Raw genomic sequence first — 20796 nt, 5'->3', positions numbered from 1 at the left:
ATTTTCTACAAATGCTCAAGCCGCATTATTCTGAAACATTCATCATCCGATTATAAAGCTACAGATCGACAGAAAGTGAAAATCAAATTCACTGCACAATCGCGATAAAGACCAAAGATGAAAGCCAAATTCATTAAAAGGTCGACCAAACGAGGGTTAAAACCCAAACTCTACAAAATCGGCAAAGATGAAAATAGAATAATGCAAGAAGTTATAGAAAGTGATCCATAGAAAGGACCTGACGAGGTCCTAATAAAATGGATTGCTATAAAATAACTTAAAGACTGGCCGACATAAAGAAGTCAGACCAGCCACAATAACCAAAGTTATAAGTAAAGCCCTATAAAAGAGGATTACTATAACTTAGAAATGTCCGACATGTTGAAGTCGGACTCCCACGATAAAGTTACGAAGGTAATCCCTGAAAGAGACCTGAACAAGGTTCAAGAAAGAGGATTACCAAGTAACTCGACAGGGCCCGACATAACAAAGTCGGCCCAAAATATAAAGCTACAAAGGTAATCCCTGAAAGAGACCTGAACAAGGTCCAAGAAAGAGGATTACCAAGTAACTCGACAGGGCCCGACATAACAAAGTCGGCCCAAAATATAAAGCTACAAAGGTAATCCCTGAAAGAGACCTGAACAAGGTCCAAGAAAAAGGATTACCAAGTAACTCGACAGGGCCCGACATGACAAAGTCGGCCTAAAATATAAAGTTACAAAGATAATCCCTGAAAGAGACATGAACAAGGTCCAAGAAAGAGGATTACCAAGTAACTCGACAGGGCTCGACATGACAAAGTCGGCCCAAAATATAAAGCTACAAAGGTAATCCCTGAAAGAGACCTGAACAAAAGTCCAAGAAACAGGATTACAAAGTAACTCGACGTGGCCCGACGAGACGAAGCCAGCCCAAAACTTAACTCTACAAAACCCCAAAAAGAGGGTCACTAACAACTCTTCGGACAAAAAATGACATGAAGAAGTCGGCAACCTCAGCATTATAATTCCTAATGAAGACCTGAACAAAGTTCAAACAAAATGAATTGCTGAAAAATAGCATCAAGTAAAGGAATCAAGCCGATCATGTCAGACAGAGTTCCAACACTCCCAATGCCTATGAAGACACCAAGACAAGTGCAGACAAACATGATATAAAAAAAGTTATAATAATAGCCAGCTTCAGAGGCCACCAAGTTCAGCCCACAAAGCCTGGAAACTACTATGTTTATCAAAATAAAGTTGCTAAACCGGCAACTTAAAAAGTATCAAAAGTCAGCAAAATAAAGAGTCCAAAAGCCCACAAGCCGGGCTATCTACACAAGTAATTACAGAAATTAGTTAAACACCCGAAGGCTTCTCGGCAGCATCAGTACAGGGTAAAGGAGGGCGAGTCTGGAGAGGCACTGCATCCACTGTCCCGTCATCCCGATTCAATATCTGGCAATCAGGATCTAATTCGGGACGAGCAGGAGCTGAAGAAGCTGACACAACAGAAGCTTTGGCAACAGGCTCAGAGGGAGGCTCAACGTCGTCATCATCAGGATCATCGGGGATGATCTTACCATCCTTCACAATATTATCCAAACTAAATAAAGCAAGGTCGACCTCCGGGGCAAGAACCTGAACATGCTCCTTCAGGTTCTTATAAGCAGCAGTTACGCTGCCCACAAGGTGACCCTGGAGCTCAGAATAATCAACCCGGACCGACTCTAACTCCCCTCTGAGATGCATCACTTCTCGGTAAGTCGTGACATAGCTGTCTTTGTACTTCAGTGCCGTATCCTCAGCCAACTGCACAGAAGCCGCCAAGGCAAGAGAGTTGGCCTTCTCCCCTTCCAGCTCCTTTTTCAGTTTAGTCACCTCCACTTCGAGCTCCTCCTTCAGACCCTTCATTCGATTGAACTCTCGCTTAGCTTCCTCCATAAAAGCTTTGGTAGCATGCAGAGGATGATTTTGAGCAGTTCGATACAGAGCAGCTCCCATATGAGCCATCTTAACACTGCTTCGAGTTATAAAATCTAAGTGATGAAGGAGAGAAACATCATCCATAGAGAAGGCACCATAAGGAGCGATCTGCTAGTCGACAAAGCCAATGGGGTCAAAATCCGGGGCATCCAGATTGAAAGATTCAACGGTTCGAGGTCTTTTGGGTGGAGGGACAGCCAAAGAAGAAACCACAGCAGCAGTAGAAGATTGTAGGGGATCCACTAAACAAACCCGAGAAGTAGGGATCATTCTCCTCGGGCCAGGAGAACTCGACACAGACGGCTTCAATGGGACCTGAGAGGACCATTCTCCATCCACCCGGGCCGAGGTGTTTTGAGCTGCAGTAGCCTTTCTCGCCTTTTTGAAGGCCTTCATTGCATCATTATTCTTGGCCATCCCTGAAAAAATGAAAAACAACAGTTTTACAGACTGGGAAGAAAGGAGAAAAGCAAAAAACAAGATATAGTATATATCAAGTAATACCCAATATATCTTGGACAAGGGAGGGGTCTCCCAAACATTTTTTGGTATCCAAATGAGGAGGTTCCCCCCAAAGATCCTCCAAAACCGTCACAAAGGCCTGTTCGATCTCATCAAGCATTTTCCATATATATATCGGGATACTACCACATTCTGCTGCCAATGTAAAAGGAAGGATGGCTCCCCATTCGCTTCCAGAAAAAAGGGACGAGCTCCCTCAACAACTCGAACCTTGAAAAAATAATTCTTGAAGTCCCTAAAGGACTCGTCATACATGGTAAAAACCTTATGTCCTTGTGCATATCTAAAAGAAACCCACGAGGCTTTCTGTTTTGAAGAAATTTCGGGCTTAGTTAAAATAAACAAATAAAAGAAAAGAGTTTGAGAAGGGATAACATTCAATTCTCGACAAAAAAGTTAAAAAATCTTAATAAAGCCCCAGGAGTTTGGATGAAGTTGGGACGGAGCTACATTACACGACCACAATAAATCGGTCTCAAACGAGGTAAAGGGAAAGGTGATGTCCAACTGGCTGAAGAAATAGTCATAAGCATAAAAGAAAAGGCGCTCCCCCTGGGTCAGGACAGGGAAGCAAACCCTCTCCTCGGAGTCAGGTGCCACCAACTCATAATTCTTCTCATGATCTCTACTCTTACAGAGACGGTGATGTTTCCTAAGCTCTTCACAGAATTCAACATTCACCACAGAAACACACATCAAAACAAGGGAGTCCAACCAATCGGACATACCCTCAGGAACCTTAGAGGATGTCTCTACAATATTTTTGCGAGAAGACATAGCCAACTAGTCCTACAAATAAGAAAAGGAGAGTGGATTACTAAAAATATCTCGGACGAAGTCAAAACAACTCAGCCAGCACAATCCATCACAGTCCAAACACAGCACAAACAGCAAAAAAAAAACCCCAGGACCCACACCAAGAAGGTTCAGGGGCATCCTTTGGAGGCAATCAGGGAACAAAGATTCAGGAAAATCTACAAGGTTAACATCCCAACAAAAAACTCACAGCAAGAACAAAAAGAAACCCTTTCTCAGAAAGCAACATCCTAAAAAGAAAAACAAATGCGAGGAAAATCAAACGAGCCACCAAAAGAAAAAGTTCTTTTACGGAGCAATCTCTATCAAAGAAAAGCAATCAACAGGACAAAACCCATCAAAAGGAGCAACCTTTCTCAAAAACAACAGTTCAGAAATCAGCAGTAGCATACGAAGCCCTAAAAGAGCCAAACCAGAAAAATACACCCAGAAGCATACATAAGGTCAAAAGGAAAACCAGAAAACATGCATCATAGTGATAAACAGAGCGTGATAATATACAAAGATTCAAGCTTTCCAATATGAACTCAGTCAGAATCAAAACTTCATAAAAAAATCAAATACAAAGCAGTAAAATAGACGACGAAAGAAAAAGCAAAACCAACCTGGAAAAGTAGAAGAATGCAGAAGGAGGTTGAAGATGAAGAAGCCAGAAATTGCCGTCATAAAGTAAAAGAAAGAACTTACGATTGCCAAACAACGTTGCAAGGAGAAACGCAAAAAAATGCAAGTTTTCAGATGAAAACAAAAGGAGAGAAGAAAAAGGGAAGTTACAGCAAAAAGTAAGAGAAGAAGAAAAACGTTTCTTGAGAGTGAAATTCAAAATAAAGGCCAAAAGAAACAGAGCATCAAAAACCAATTAATGAGGGCATTAAAAACCCTCACGCATTCCCAAGGCCAGGACACTAATGCTAAAGCGCGCGCTTTCAGCGGAAACGGAACAGAAACGTTCCGCATTCAAAAAGGAACTCTACAAAGATAAAATCGACAAAATGCTCGAGTTCGGGTTCACCCGAGAAGGATCGAAGTCCTAAAACTAAAAGACTCAACCTCAAAAGGAAGACCGAGCTCGAGCAGGGGCACTGTTCATACCTTGGGTCGAGCTATCCGACCTGGGATGTTCTACCAACAAAGGGACCGACCTCTTCAGGTCAGGACAATCCGACCTCTTCTCAAAAAGTTCGGCCAAACTACCAGGAAAGCCCAATAAACGGCCCATACTGAGGAATACGACCCAAATCCAAGGGCAGCCCAAGCCTATAGAGATGAAGGCGGTTCCCTTAAAGATAAGATGACCTCACTCAAAGATAAAGATAAGATAAGATAACTAACTTATCTTATTTAAGGAAGGTCTCTCTACACCATTATAAATACACTGGAGCACCCAGGTATAACTCATACTCTGATTCTACTCAATACCTGCTTAATACCCTTGCTAACTTAAGCATCGGAGTCCCTTGCAGGTACCCCCCACCCTCCGGGGACGAAGGATCAGCACCGTCACCAGGTCCAGCACAGTCGGACACGTCAGCTCCGACCAGCATAGGAGATCTCGTCCGAGATCGACCTACAGTTTCAGGTAACCCTCGGAACAGTTTGCTTCTTCTTTCTTCTCCCATGGCTGCTTCAGCGTGTTTAGCATGCAAAATGGGGAGAGAAGGATCTGAACTCACTTTATTAAGTGAGTGGGTTGGGTCCACGGGTTCGGTTTGGGCCCGACTCGACTGGTTCAGCCCAATCTTGGGCTAAATTCTTTAAAATTATTGTCAAAATTTTTATTTTAAGTAGTTCTACCACATTAAACTATAAAATTTTATTTTCTAATTTCTTAGATTAATAATTAATTTATTAGCTAATTATTTACTAGTTTTTCGGGTTTTACATTGGGCCTCCCATAGTATTCTCTTTAGGTGCATTATCAGATTCAATGCATTGGGATTGGCCTAATCCAGTCCCTCTACTCTTATTCATGTTGAGTCCACTATCAGGCCCACTGCCATTTCCACTGCCATCTCCACTCTCATTCTCACCATTTAAAACATGCTTCTTCCTCCTTGCCCCAGTGTATCTCCTTGATAACCTCATTCTTTCCATGTTGATTGGTGACTTTGGTTTATATTCCTTTTTCCTCCTTTGAGGTCTTAACTGTAATAACCTATCCCACAGAGCTTTATGCTTAGGATGTAAGTCAGAGGTGGCGAGGCGCTATGTCCTCTAAAAGTAAAATACGTATATATATATATATATATATATAAAGGAGTTTTAACTAGGAGCCTTGAAAGAAAAAGCTAAACGGAACACCAACAGAAAAGCACATCACTCTCGACCGGGTCAATGCATAAAGGTAGATAAGATCAAACAGAAAGGATAATATATATATATAAGATTAGAGTTCCTAAGACAAAATTAACAAGCTCCAAGCTCGACCTACAAAGCAAAGGCCAATCAGAGTATAAATATACATATTTATAGAACCCGATTTTAACTAAAGGACAAAAATATAAAACCTGTTTCTCTGAAATCAAACTCTAAAAGGGACAAAATGTAAGTTATGTACAAGATGGAGAAAACTATATATATACACACACACATATACAACATTGTAAATACCAAATATCCCAAAGGCAGATCTTCACGTCCCAAGAGTCTCCAGCAAGCTCAATGTGGTATCTCACGTCCTACATCTGAAAACAAAAATATATGTAAAGAATTAGAATCGGGGGTTCCCAACACTCTCGGGATATAGATGTTTGAAAAGCCAGAGAAATGGTTTAAAACGCAAAAAATGCAACTTGTGTAAGGCTGGCTGCTCAAGCATACGCATGAGTGTGAAAATTGCCAAACTCGCATACACATGACATGTCCGCGTACGCATGCATCCAAATTCCTTAAAAAGCCGTTAAGTTGCAGAAAACGAGTTTTACACACCCAACTTCGAACGCGCATAACTTTTTTCTTAAAAATCATTTTTAGTCCACTATTTGAACGTTATATTAATGATTCTTCACTGCTATCACTTTCATACCCAAGAGGAGGATCTTATAAGCTTGATCCTCGGCACTCTCATAGAAGTCATATGAAGATGATAATTGAGTCTATCTCTACCAAAGGATCATCATCAAAAAAGGAATTCTCATTCACAGAGTCTTCTTCAAAAACATCTTCCACCACCACATTGTCTTCAGTACTACATGGCTAATCCACCAGATTCTCAAAGTATAAGAAGAATTCTTTCAAGTTGTTCCTCAGAGTGAAGTCACATCATTTATTTGCTTGTCACCAGCGAGCACATGCAACCTCTCTCAAACACTGGTGCAGTTTGATCATGCTAGAACATTACCATATACTCCAAATATCCAAGTCCTCTGAATAACTCTTCCAAATTCTTTTTATTAATGAAGTCCACATCCATTGGGAGAAAGTACAGCTCACCCTTCGAAGTTCTTTCGAACCATCCAATATGATTGAATACAAGAACAACAAAATGGACATCTGCAAACATTGTACAATAAATCAGTTAAACTGTTTAAACAAAATTTTAAGATAGGATAGCAATAAACATAAAACACCTTGTAAAAGAAATAGAACAATCTAATTATTTATAATTTTTAATTCTAACTTGTATAGATAACGATACACAAAATCCTAGGTCACCACAGAATCCACAAAGTCATTACAATCATGTAGTTAACTCAGTTTCAAACAAAAATGACTCATCAAAACAATGCAATCAATTCATCAAATGAGTTCACCATAAAGCAATAAAAACATAAACAAGAAAGTAAGAATGCAGGAAATTAACAACTAACCTTGTTGATCCTTATGAACTTCAATGAATCGTATCAACAACCACCACTTGCAACGTTGTCACCATATTTTGGAGGGAAATGAAACGAGGGAAGAAGAAAAAGTTTTAGGAAAACTCTATGAATGTGTGAGTAAACAAAGGAGAATACTGGAAAACCAAAGGGTTCAGGATTTCTTATACACAATTGACTCTGCAAAGACGTTTCGTATTTGGGGGAGGGTCATTTAATCTCTATAACAATTCTCCATTGCGACATGGCACTAACAATTACCACATCACCCACAAACTGACACATTATATAGGCAACCTACTGCTAACCGGTTACAGGAGTTGAGTGGTCCAATTCTAATCCAGGATGGGGGTCGTTTAGGGGTTTCGATATGATTGGGGTGCGACATATCCCACGAGCAAATGGTTAAGAGCCAGAAAAGGTATTCACTCTTTTCTTAATGAAATGGATATATATTATGCCACTGATTTTCTCGTGTTTCTTTTTAAATTTTTTTGTCAAATCGAATTTCGACAGTTTGTTGATTATAATTTTTTGTTTAGAGCTTTTCTTCTAGGATCTTAATCAAAGAATTGCACTAAAGAAAAGAGAAGAATATGTCGATTACAATAGTATTACTCAGAAATTCCTTGTATCTTTATTTAGAATATACCTTAATCTTTATATAATTACAAAATATTAAGGTTATAGTTTGTTTACTAAATCATTGAATGTCTAAATAACTTAAAAATATTTTCCAACTCATCTTATCTTCATAGACAATTTTTGATATTTGTGTCAAAATGTTCCATGTTTAACTATAAAAATATTTTCTAAATATCATAAATAAGGAATTTTATTGGTGAATAATGAAATTAGGTGACAGTTAAAAATTGTACCTAAATTTTTTAATAGAGTGCATATTGTATATGTTGTTTTTATTATTTTTCTTCAAAACAAAAAATAAGAATTTAAATTATTCATCAAAAACTGTTCTTCACCATAACGTTACCCATATATATTTCAAAAATAATGTAATAGTATAATTTCTTTCAAATTTTGTTCTTATTTTAATTATCTATATCCTTTCATTTGTAATAACTACAAACATCCCAATAGATTGCGGTGATTTTGGAGCCAGATAGTGGCGGTGTTTAACTGCTGCCAAATGGATAGCGGCGATTGGATAACTACTCCAAAATAAGGTGCTGATAAACCTTTAGTGGCAGTTTTTCCAAACCGTTGGAATAACCGTTGCAAATCAAAATTTTGCTGCGGATTTTTTCGCGGCAGTTATAACCGATGCTATTTTTGTAAATAAAATTGCCTAACCTAACCGTTGCAAAATGCCAATAGCCTTTTAAAAATTTATCATTCTTTTGTGGCGAATTAACAACCACTGCCAAAATTATTTTTTTGTTTTTTTTTTGTTTAACTGAATTTTTATTATATGTTACAATTAATATTTTTTGTATCTTTTATTTTGTGTCATTTTTTTATGCTGGTTTCATTTATTAAAATTTAACTAAAATAAAATAACATTCAATCTAATTAAAAATACAAAATGCTAGAATGAAAACATATATATATATATATATATATATATATATATATAATAATAATAACAATTTGTCATAAGTGCATCATTGCCTATAAATTAAAAAAAAATAATTTAGGTAAATAAATGGCGAAGACGAAAACGAATAAAAATCTATAGTATCTATTTCAATTGATTCAAATTCATGGTTTTTATTGCAGGTGATGATTGCTAGAAAAAGATGACCATGCGCGTAATAAAGTCAGTGCACTCTTTAAAGAATCCAACTCTGTAGCAACATTTGGTGGCAAATTATCTCCTTACTGTTGGATTAGGTATCTCCAAAGATTTTCCATCGTCTATCTTGTCGTCTTCTCTTTTGTTATATCTATTTTTAATTCTGCAATAATTTTTTGATATTCCTCAATTTGCACACCAGAATTTAATTATTGTGTAGTATTACCAAAAAGTTGGATTGGGCATGGTCCAAAATCTACATCAAAAAGTCGCCTTGGGTGCTCCTTTCCAAGGACTTGTGCAAGAGAATCATTTTGTGAAAGCTCCTTGTAGGATTCATCTTAGCTCTCAATATTCATAATTGCTTCTTACAGACATACCAGAATTGAATTATAATGATTCTAAATTTAGTAATATAAATACAAAAATTGAAGTAGAAAATTTTAAAACAATACTTACACTAACAACACACGCATCTTTATGGATATACGAGCTATCCTTCTTTTTATGAACTATATTCCATATCTCTCCTCTATTAATGGGCTTTCTTTGTAATTGCTCCTATAACAACATTCGTATTGATACAAACATATAACTAACAAATGAATATTGCAAAAAATGAAGAAATATCTAAAACAAAATAGAAATTGATTACCTCTTCATGTCTTTATCTTGCCATTGTTTTGGAACCATAATATGTGTGTAAGCTTGCTTCGAATGATTTAAACCATTTTTCTGCACTTTTCCTATAAACAAAGACACAAATACAAATGAAAGTGATTTGAATTAATAAAACTTATGGAGTTTTTTACATAGGAATATTTAGGTTAGGGAAAAAATTTTAAAGTAACGATATTTAAGGATTTTGCTACTATTACAATTAGTTAAGCATCTTTAGTAGTAATTCAAAGGGTTTAAAATAGGACATAATGAAATACCAATTCATTATTTATTATTTTTGTGTCATCCTTTAACTAATATTGAAGTAACCATTCCTAGTGATGATTCGTATCTATTCTTGATGGGCGACGCTTAGTATTTTCCACAAAAGTCTTTCTCTCATCAGAAAACTTATCACTACAAGAAAAACAAACTTTCATCACACTTTTAAAGTATGCCAAAAAGTGAGAAAAAGCATAGCCATAACTTTTGGCCACACTTTTTTAGCTATGGCCACGCTTTTGCAGGAGTCACATCTGCTAGCATGCCGATTTCTCTATCAGCACACCTTTATTGAGCTATGACCGTACTTACTTTGTTGCCACGCTGTTAACTATTACCACGCTTTAAAAGCGTGACTGTATGTATAACCTTATAAGCATGATTTCTAAGCATGCTCTCTGGTGGACATACAGTCATGCTTGAAAAGCTGATGCATGGAAACTTGTCTCTCAACAAATTTTCCTTCGGCAAGTATACCGAATTATCGTCAAGTAAAAACTCACTATAGAGTGAGGTCGAATCCCACAAGGAATGATTGGTCAAGCAACTTTAGTTAGAAGAATATGCTAGTTGAGCAAAACAGAATTTAGATTGAGATGCAGAAATTTAAATGACTAGAAAGTAAATAGCAGAAATTTAAGTGCAGAATCTTAAATGGGGAATTGGGGTAATGTTCATACAAGTAAATGGCAGAAATTAAAGAGAATGGGTAAGATCAGAAATGGGAGAATCATTGGGTTTAGGAGATGTTGCAATTCTCCGGATCAAGTTCATTCTCATCTCTTCCTCAATCAATGCATTCATTGATCTCCTTGGCAATCTTAAGTGATTGAATCCCAATTCCTTGGTAATTCAATCTCTCAAATCTTGATCAATAGCCAATTCCTTGGTCAATTGCTCATGAGAAGAGATGAAGTATGGTCACTTATTATACCACATACATTTCCCAATTCAAGTATTGAGGGGATTATAGTCACATATCCATCCCAACCCAAATTGGTCCAGCATGAGAAAGCAATTCTAGCATGATCTCTTCATTCCTCTTCTAAGGTTCTGAAGAGATCCAATTATGGAGAGTTTCTTTTCCAATATAACTAACCAATTGAATTAAGATTGAAAGCTTTCTAGTAAAATCAAGAGAAAAGATAGAAGAGGAATGAAAATTAATATTGATCCATCAAATTACAGCAGAGCTCCCTAACCCAATGAAAGGGGTTTAGTTGTTCATAGCTCTAGGAATCAAAAATGGCAGAAAAGAGGAATCCATGATAGAAGTACAGAAAAGTAAATATGCAGAGAGTAGTTCTCCAAAATGCCAAAAGTCCCTAACTAGTTCAAAACTACTCCTATATATACTACTCTTCATGATCTTCTAGTGAGTTCTTCAAGTCTTGGATGTGGGCTTTGGACTTTGAGTTGAAGGAATTCTCATCTTTAGTGGGCCCAGCTTGCAAAGAAATATGAATTAAGCTCAGGCACTTAGTGAGATTAATCGTGGAATACATTTCTGGGTGCGAGAACGTTAGTGGCATTCACCTTTTCCACTATCGTTCCACCCTTATATGCCCACGTTATTCTCAATGTTAGAAGTCTTAACGTGACTTCTAACGTTCCTTCTCAATTCTTGGCCAACGTTAATGGGATTCACTTTTCCCATTAATGTTGGCTTGTGCCCCTTTTCGCAAACGTTAATGGGAATCACTTTTCCCATTAACGTTGCTTGCCCTTTGCCTCCCACGTTAGGTCTTACGTTAGCTTAGCTAACGTAGCTCTTAACGTGGGCACCTATCACCTTCGAGAGCGTTAGTGACACTCACCTTTGTCACTAACGCTCTATTTGCCTTAATCCCCTATGTTAGAGTCCACGTTAACTAAGTTAACGTGGCTCTTAACGTAGTAATGAAGCCATCTTCCAACGTTAGTGACAAAAGTAAGTGTCACTAACGTTGGTTCCTTGAACCCCACTCCACGTTAACTTTCACGTTAACAATCTTAACGTGAGAGTTAACGTAGGCAATGAAAATGATTCAACGTTAGTGAAAAAAGTGAGTGTCACTAACGTTGGCATTGTTGATCCTTGTCCACGTTAGAGTTCACGTTAACTTAGTTAATGTGACTCTTAACGTGGGGCATTGCCTAGTTTCCCAACGTTAGTGGTGTTCACTTTTACCACTAACGTTGAGGAGAAACGTTATTGGAGTTCACGTTTCTCATTAACGTGGAGTCCTCCTTTCCTTCTACGTTAAGTACCACGTTAACTTAGTTAACGTGGCTCTTAACGTAGGCTATGAAATGGCTTCGCAGGCATTATTGGTGATCACTTTTCTCATTAACGTTGCAAGTCAATTGCCATCCCACGTTAGAGTCACGTTAACTAAGTTAACGTGAATGCTAACGTGATTCTTCCATGCTTCATTTGTCCTGAAATCAAGCAATTAAAGTGCATCAAAGCTCTAGCCAAAATCATGAGATCATGCATCACTAAAATATCATGTAATTCTAGCAAAAATCTCATGAAATCATGCAAATTTCACAATAGTTGCTTGAATGAAGGTGTAAGTGTATTTTCACCCAAAACATGCCTTGTTTACTAGGAAAAATGCATGAAACTACCCTAAAACAGTAAAGAAAAGGTCAGTGAAACTGGCCTAGATGCCCTGGCATCAAAAGCGTGCCAATAGTCAAAGATATGGCTATGCTTTTTAGGTCGTGTGCCTAGTGAACCTATTGCCACACTTTAAAAGTGTGGCTATAGATAAATTAAATTCAAAAAATCCTGATATCTGCTTTTACATTTACTTTAATGCACTCCAAAAATAATAAAAAACCTTGACAATAACTGTATCAAACATCAATTCTTTTTTTTTCTTTCTGATAGTTTTATAACAAAATGTAATAGAACAAGTAGCTAAATTAGCAGATGATCAAAGAAAATAGAATAAAACAAATTAAAAATCGAACATGAACACTCAAATTTATATTCCTATATTCAATACTTGGTAAAAGCCTATAACCATGTCATCTTTAAGAAATGTGATATTGAATCACCTTAAGTTTGTGGTAGCCCTTCCTAGAATAAAGCAACCACATGGACAACTCCACTACACACTTCACAAATAATCTGCAAGTATGATCATATGAATAATAAAAAAATAGAAGGTAAGCATATTATAAGACAATAAGGGAAAATACAATAAATCCTACATGATTTTTATGGATGAAATGTTTATATCAATCTCTTTAAACACTTTATACTTACCGTATTAAGTTTGAAGGCTCCCAAAATAATCTAGGAAGATTTGATCCTTGGAAAAAACAAGCAAACGAAGATAATGATGAATCAGTAATATATTATGAACAATTATCTAAATTTATATACATATTATGGAATTTTGTCCCCAAATCCAGAGCCTCTCAATTTAAATGGTACCATCATTTTCACAAGGCTCTGCAATGCAAGCAGAACAATGTGCTTCGTAGAACACAGATTTTTTGAACTCTGACTCTAATTGCTTCCCTTATTTTAGATATTTCCTTTGCTCCTCAGTTCTATTACCCAATTAGCCAAAGTCATTAGCCCTTGGAAAACATCATATGTATAGTGTTAGCTTCTTATAACTTCTATATTTATTGAACATTTAAAGTATGAAATATTGCAAATAGCAAACCAACAATAGTTAAAATTGTCAATTATGAAAATAAGTTCTTTTAAAGCTGCATGATTTCTATGCAAGCTGTTCCAATTTTACAATAGAACAATATGCCATCTGTAACACCTTAATTACCCTAAGCCTTACCTCATTCCATAAAGTAAAGGTCAATCAGAGGTTACGACAATTCTAAGGCTTATACAATAATATATATAGAAGGAAATAATAATTTTAGAAGGCCGATGAAGAAATAAGCACAAAAACAGAGTTACAAAAGCGCAAAATGTTCATACGAAGCTACAAACTTAAGGCACAAGATAAAGATATAAGATAACAAATATAAGTATATAAGAGAATATAATAGTCATAAGAAACTAGCCTCAGCCCACGGAGTTTAGGCCAACTAGTTATATACAGACATACAGAGTTTTGAAAGTTAAAGCAGCTTATAGAATATCTCTCCCAAGGTTAGCCTCTAAGGCAAAATATAAATATAAAAGTCAGAGAATCTAAGCAAAAGTAATCAAAATTCTCCAAAAGATAATCAAGATCCTCCGCTTTGTCACCATCACGTAACTCACCGAGGTGGGTTATGACCTACATTTGAAAAACAACAACAAGGTATGAAATGAGAACCAGAGGTTCTCAGTATGGTAACAATGCCCAGTAACATAAGATATAAGACTCCAGGACACTAGAGAAAATCCTAGAGCTTCTTAGAAATCATGAGGCTCAACTTAAAGCATACTAAAATTAAAACCATTACTTTAAAAACCAAAATGAAATAGGAAAATCTAACTTAGTGGATTTCTATTCTAGCAATTCTCTCCTATCCTACAGCCATCGCCAGCCTAACCGCCATGCAATCCCATTGCCACCACCTTCTGAACCTACTCAATCCCAGTAGAAAACACAAGTAATAACAATGCAAGTAAAGCACAAGTATAGCATGTATATCAAGAAATTCAAGAAGCAAATAATCATGTTATACAACTAGGCAAGCAATTCAAGTCGGCAAAGCAAGCAAACAGATAGAAGATGCACATGATGAATGCCTGTCCTATTTGGCTGTGATATCACATTGTCGGTTCAACTGCCATCCCGACACATCTCTATGGAGATGTCACCTTTCAGTCACGAATATAAATGGGAACCCCAAGGGATATCGTGCCCGGCACATGGTCCAGGAATATGGTGTCCGGCACATGGTCCAGGAATATAGTGCCTGACACACTCTTGTGATTCCGAAAGGATGCAAGCGGGATATTCTGCCGCAGACCTCACATCTCAATGTAAGCGGGATAGACCAACCGTCCTTACACTGCCGCCATGACCTCAACAAGCGAGATTAACCATTTGTCCTTGCCAGGCGCATAACGTCTCAACAATCTCAGTAATAAATAGTATATTTATATTCCTCAGTGATCATTTTCAATAATTCATCATTATTCTTCGAGTCCCAAACTCATCACAATATTATCAATATCACATTCCTGCAGCTCATCATGTCATCATCCATACAGTACTCATCCTCAGTGCTCCAAAAACCTAAGTCCCTGTCTTCTAAATTCATATAAAATTTTCACCAAATTAAGTCACTAACTAATCTTTAGCAATATTAGAACCTAATTATTAGATAGTACTTTTACACAACATTTGAAGGAAATTTAGAAAGTTGGAGAACCCTTGAAAACAAAAAAAATCATTTTTCAGCAAACAGAGGTTTCGTGTACGCAATCCCCTGCCTTGCGTACGCTTGTTGTTGAAAAAGGGGTGGTCGCGCATGCAACCCCCTGCTCGCGTATGCGAGATGCCCAACCCGAATAGGTTTCTCACGTCGCGTGTTAAAGTTCACGTACGCAAAGGTTGCATTTTTGATAGTTTGCGTACGCATGTAGTGCCTCGCGTACGTGAGATGTCCAACATGAATGGTTTGGTCTCGTCGCATGCACCGTGTCACGTACGTGACCCTTCCTAGACTTAGAAAATTTTCAAAGTTGCAGAATTCAGTTTTTAAACACCAACCTTTAAACATTCATAACTTCCTCTACATAAATCCATTTTTCTGAAACTTTATATCAATTTAAAGCATTTAAAACAACCTTTAATTTAAAACAAAGCTCATTTAATTTCAAGGTTTGAGACTCAAGTTATGATCCGTCAAAGTTCACCAAAATCCCACTTTTACCAAAAGTAACTAAGTTCTCAAATTTCCAAAATTCACAATCAATACCAAATATCCTACAACAATAACAGTTTCAATCGACCTAAATGATATTAAAATATCTTCCAATTCATTCCATAACCTACCAACATGCCATTTCACCAATTTCATCCAATAATCCTCATTTTCCTTCCTCAATTTCTCAATTATTACATTCAAAGTATCATTTCCCTAACCTCAACATATATCAACAACAATAAGCTTCATAATTCTTTATCAATTTCCATTTCAATAACCAACAACAATCTCAAAGTTCAACATCATAATTCATCAAAATCAACAATGCCATCATACATTATCAAATTAGACAATCTTCAATCATATCCTAAGGTCTGCTAGCCTAAGTGTCCAAAAATATTATATATTATAAATCGAAAGCATACCTTGGCCGATTCTCAATATGCACAAAACCTAAATTTGAGTCCAAACCAAGCTTCCAACCAAAATCAAGAAAATAATCCCAATCCAAATGCTTCCAAATATCCAAGGCAACTCCAACAATCACCAATGCTCAAACAAACATCATATATTTCATAAAAATAAAAAACTAACACTCATAATATATCAATTTACAAGGGTTCTTGAGAAACCTTACCTTGTCCACTGAAATTTACCATAAAATCCAACAATCCCTCACTAATGGTTAGTACCTAAATAACCAAAACACAAAATTTTACTCAAAATCAAAACCTAAAATTCAAATTTCACAAGGGCAAAAACCTGGGCAGAGATTTTCGAGAAGCTCACCATAATACCAAACTGGAAGTGACGGGCTCGACCAGAAATTTGCGTAGCCATAAATGGCACGCAAATCGAAACTCTGTAGCTCAAGTTATGGCCAATTGAAGAGATGAGTGAATAGTATTTCTTCTCCTTCCTCTCTCTCAATTCCCAGCTGTGTGTGTTTGTTTTTTTTTTGTGAAATGAATGAGCTGAATGCTCATTAAAGAGGGGTTTTATATGCTGGGTTTTGGCCCAACTTGGGTTCGGTTCAACCTGTTAGCGTTTTTGGCCTATTTGGCCAAACTTTGGGCCAAACCTTTAAAATTAGTGCCCAATTTTCAACTCTAATTATTTTCTTAAGCTTTTCTACCATTTTTATCATTCTCACACAGTACCAGACAGATTTAAGCCAGCACTGCCGGTTAATTTACCAGTACATGGTTTTACGTAATATTCTGCAGAAAATTACATTTTCCAACTTAGAGAAATCTACTGAGTCCAAAATTCATATTTATATTTTCTAATTAACATTCTAAATTATTGGAACCTATTTTGGGCAATTTTAATTATTTAATTAAACAGTTAATTAATCGCGGTGCTTACATTCTCCCCACCAAATAAGAAATTTTATCCCCAAAATTTAGTGATTACCTGAGAATAGCTCAGGATAATCATTCCCCATCTCGGACTCCAATTCCCAAGTGTGCTCTTCCACTCCTGCTCTCTTCCAAGCAACTTTGACCAACTGAACATCCATTTTGCACAACTTATTCCCACTGAGGTCGTCAATCCACACTAGTGTTACTTGAAAAGTTAAGTTTTCCTTTAGCTCAACTGACTCAGGATCTAGCACATGAGTTGTATCCAACGTGTACTTATGGATTTGTGATACGTGGAATACGTCATGTAAGTTAGACACAGGAGCGGCAGCATAGCTACTTGATATGCCCTTCCAATCGCCCTTCCAATCCCAATTGTAGGAGTAACCATCAGAAATACATGCTCGCCCACTTCAAACTCCAACGGCTTCCTTCTCTGATCCGCATAGCTCTTCTGTCGGCTCTGTGCAGTTAAAATCCTGGCTCGAATCTTCTTAATCTTTTCAGTAATCTCTGCTAGCAAATCATGACCCAATACACTTGATTCACCAGCTTCATACCAACACAGTGGAGACTGGCACTTCCATCTATACAAAGCCTCATACGGAGCCATCCTAATACTTTCATGAAAGCTGTTATTGTACGCAAACTCCACCAGTGGCATGTAACGGTCCCAACTTCCCGATTGATCCAAGACACACGCCCTTAGCATATCCTCCAACATTTGAATAGTCCTTTCCAACTGTCCATCCATTTGCGGACGATATGCCATACTGAGACAGCCTCGTACCGAAAGCTCTTTGGAAAGCTCCCCGAAACCTTGATGTGAATCGGGGATCACAGACCGACACTATGCTCGATGGAACACCGTGAAATTTTACAATCTCTTTGATGTACAACCTCACCAATTCCTCCATAAAGTAGTTCACTCGAATAGGCAAAAAGTGAGCGGACTTGGTTAAGCGATCCACGATAACCCAAACTACATCAAATCCCGACCTAATCCTCGGTAAACTGGTCACAAAATCCATTGCAATTCCTTCCCACTTCCACTGAGGAATCCCAAGTGGCTGTAACATCCTCGACGGTCTCTAGTGTTCTATCTTCACCTTCTGACACGTCAGATACCTAGATACAATTGTAGCTACATCAACCTTCATCCCAGGCCACCAGAACATCTTCTTTAGATCATAGTACAGTTTTGTGCATCCTGGATGAATAGAAAACCCGCTGTTATGAGCTTTCAACAGCGACTCTTGCTTCAAACTTCCATCATCTGGCACACAAATTCTCCCCTTATACCTCTAGAACCATTCATCATCCTTAACAAACTCTCCATGCCGCTTCTTGCTAATTGGTTGAAATAGTTGCTGAAGTTCTTGTTCATTTTGCTAAGCCTTCTGAATTTCTGACTTAAAAGTACTTGAAATGCACAATTGGTTCAAACAGGCTTGTCTGTCAACTTCACCAATATCCAGCTTGAGTTTTGCAAACTTATCTACTAACTCCTCTTCTTTGATCCTCATCCAAGAAACAATCAAAGACTTTCCACTCAGAGCATCTGCTACCACATTAGCCTTCCTAGGGTGATAGCTCAATTCAAAAGCATAATCTTTTAGTAGCTCCATCCACCTCCTCTGACGCATATTGAGCTCTTTCTGATCAAACATATACTTAAGACTCTTGTGATCAGAAAAGACTCTAAACCTCGCCTCGTACAAGTAATGCCTCAAAATCTTCAATGCAAACACAATCGCCGCCAATTCCAAGTCATGAGTTGGGTAATTCACCTCATGTGATCTCAGTTGACGCGATGCGTAAGCCACTACATCCGGGTATTGCATTAACACGCAACCCAAACCCTTAAAAGAAGCATCACAGTATACTTTAAATGGTTCATGCGGTTCAGGTAGAATTAAAACTGGCGCTGAAGCCAACTTTAGTTTCAAGGTCTGAAAACTCTCCTCACACTCTGCTGTCCACACAAACTGTGTCTCTTTCCTTGTTAGCTTAGTCATTGGTAGTGTGATTTGTGAAAACCCGTGAATAAACCTTCTGTAATATCCAGCTAACCCTGAAAAGCTCCTAACCTCAGTTACTATCGTCGGTCTTTCCCATTCCATCACCGCCTCGAGCTTTGAAGGATCCACTACTATCCTTCTTTTACTCACCACGTGACCTAATAACTTCACTTCCTCCTTCCAGAATTTGTATTTGGACAACTTAGCATACAATTTTCTCTCCTTCAGAACTTGTATCACAATCCTTAGATGTTCTTCATGCTCCTTCACCGTCTTTGAGTAAACTAAGATATCATCTACGAAAACCACCACGAATTTGTCTAAAAAGGGACGAAATACTCTGTTCATGTAACCCATGAAAACATCAGGTGCATTCGTCAACCCAAAGGATATCACCGCAAACTCGTTGTGTCCATAGCGCGTCGTAAACGGAGTTTTCGGAATGTCATCCTCCTTTATCCTTATCTGGTGGTAATCGGATCTTAAATCAATCTTTGAAAATACTCCCACTCCTTGCAACTGATCCATCAAGTCATCTATCCTTGGCAACAGATACTTGTTCTTCACAGTCATTTTGTTCAATTGTCTATAATCTACGCAAAGTCGCATTCCCCCATCTTTCTTCTTTACCAGAAAAACTGGCGCTCCCCACAAAGATATATTCGGTCGAATGAACCTCTTGCTCAGAAGCTCTTTCAACTGAGTCTTAAGTTCAGCCAGCTCTATCAGAGCCATTCGGTACAGCACAATCGACACTGGTCCTACTCCCGGCACCAAGTCAATCGCAAACTCAACTTCCCTTTGAGGTGGGAATTCAAGAATATCTTTAGGGAGCACATCTGGAAACTCCCTAACTACTGAAATTTGATATAACCTATATTCATCACCTAACACATTTGTATCATACAATATATAACCGTCACACTCTTCTCCATTACAGTTCACCATCATAGAGTTCAGGTAATAACCCTCAGCTATCACTGATCCTTCTTCTCCTTCTAGCATAAACCGAATCGATCGTTCAAAGCAATCCAACAATACTTGGTTCTTTGATAACCAATCAAACCCCAAAATCATCTCCAACCCAACCATTGGCAAACAGATCAAATCATGAACAAACTCTCTATCCTCAAGCTTGAAAGATACTTGCCTACAACCTAACTTTGTCACAACCATCTAATACGGGGTATGCACATAAAAATCAAAAGCTAATTATGACATTTTCAACCCTAGTTCCTCAACCTCATTAAATGCAATGAAAGAATGCGAAGCTTTAGTATCATACAATGCAACCAACATTTTAGCACCAAATAAATAGTTAATTCTCATAAGAGGATCCGTCTTAGCAGCATCATTGGCGTTCACAGCAAACACTTTCCCTTGGTATTGATTCCGACCCGCATTTGTGTTCCTCCCACGAGTACAATCCCTCGCCATGTGACCAGGCAACCCGCAATTGAAGCAACCACTTATACCTAACTTGCACGAGTCATTCGGATGAAAACATCCACAACAATCACAAGTTAAATCCGGAGATGTCTTACTCTGATTATCTCTTTCTCTCACCTGGTGGTACGGATCAAAAGTGGTTCTCCCCTTTTGAAGTTCTGATCCCTCGGCTGAAAGTACTTGCCACGTCCACGGTTAGTGTTTCCTCTTCTAGGATCTCTTGATGATGCCACCTTCTTCGTACACTCCTCAATAATCCTCGCCTTGTTCACAAACTCAAAAAAGATCTAAATCTCCAAAGGAGTCATA

At 37.8% G+C, this 20796-nt stretch overlaps 1 protein-coding gene across 1 annotated transcript; it reads right to left on the bottom strand.

Annotated features, from left to right (window-relative positions):
- Nucleotides 1-5186: 5186 nt before the first annotated feature.
- On the bottom strand, nt 5187-20475 carry LOC140184157 (uncharacterized). Its single transcript, XM_072234452.1, has 9 exons — nt 20281-20475; nt 18808-20214; nt 18127-18321; nt 17430-17867; nt 17070-17379; nt 6649-6800; nt 6414-6503; nt 5919-5986; nt 5187-5463 (listed from the first exon to the last, which is right to left on the bottom strand). Exons 1-9 carry the CDS (start codon nt 20473-20475, stop codon nt 5187-5189), a joined length of 3132 nt encoding a protein of 1043 aa, XP_072090553.1.
- Nucleotides 20476-20796: the final 321 nt, after the last annotated feature.

The sequence above is a fragment of the Arachis hypogaea genome, chromosome 4 (assembly GCF_003086295.3).
Source record: "Arachis hypogaea cultivar Tifrunner chromosome 4, arahy.Tifrunner.gnm2.J5K5, whole genome shotgun sequence".
Taxonomy (NCBI): Eukaryota; Viridiplantae; Streptophyta; class Magnoliopsida; order Fabales; family Fabaceae; genus Arachis; species Arachis hypogaea.
The sequence above is the reverse complement of the archived record's forward strand: the minus strand, read 5'-3'. Positions and strand labels throughout refer to the sequence as shown.

Excerpts from the sequence above, each read along its gene's own strand:
- LOC140184157 (XM_072234452.1), bottom strand. The coding sequence starts at position 20,475 with ATGGCGAGGGATTGTACTCGTGGGAGGAACACAAATGCGGGTCGGAAT. Across the intron at positions 17,868-18,126 it reads GGTATCTGACGTGTCAGAAG|TGTCGGTCTGTGATCCCCGA; the intron begins GTGAAGATAGAA and ends CATCGAGCATAG. Across the intron at positions 6,504-6,648 it reads TTGGATATTTGGAGTATATG|CCATGTAGTACTGAAGACAA; the intron begins GTAATGTTCTAG and ends CTGGTGGATTAG.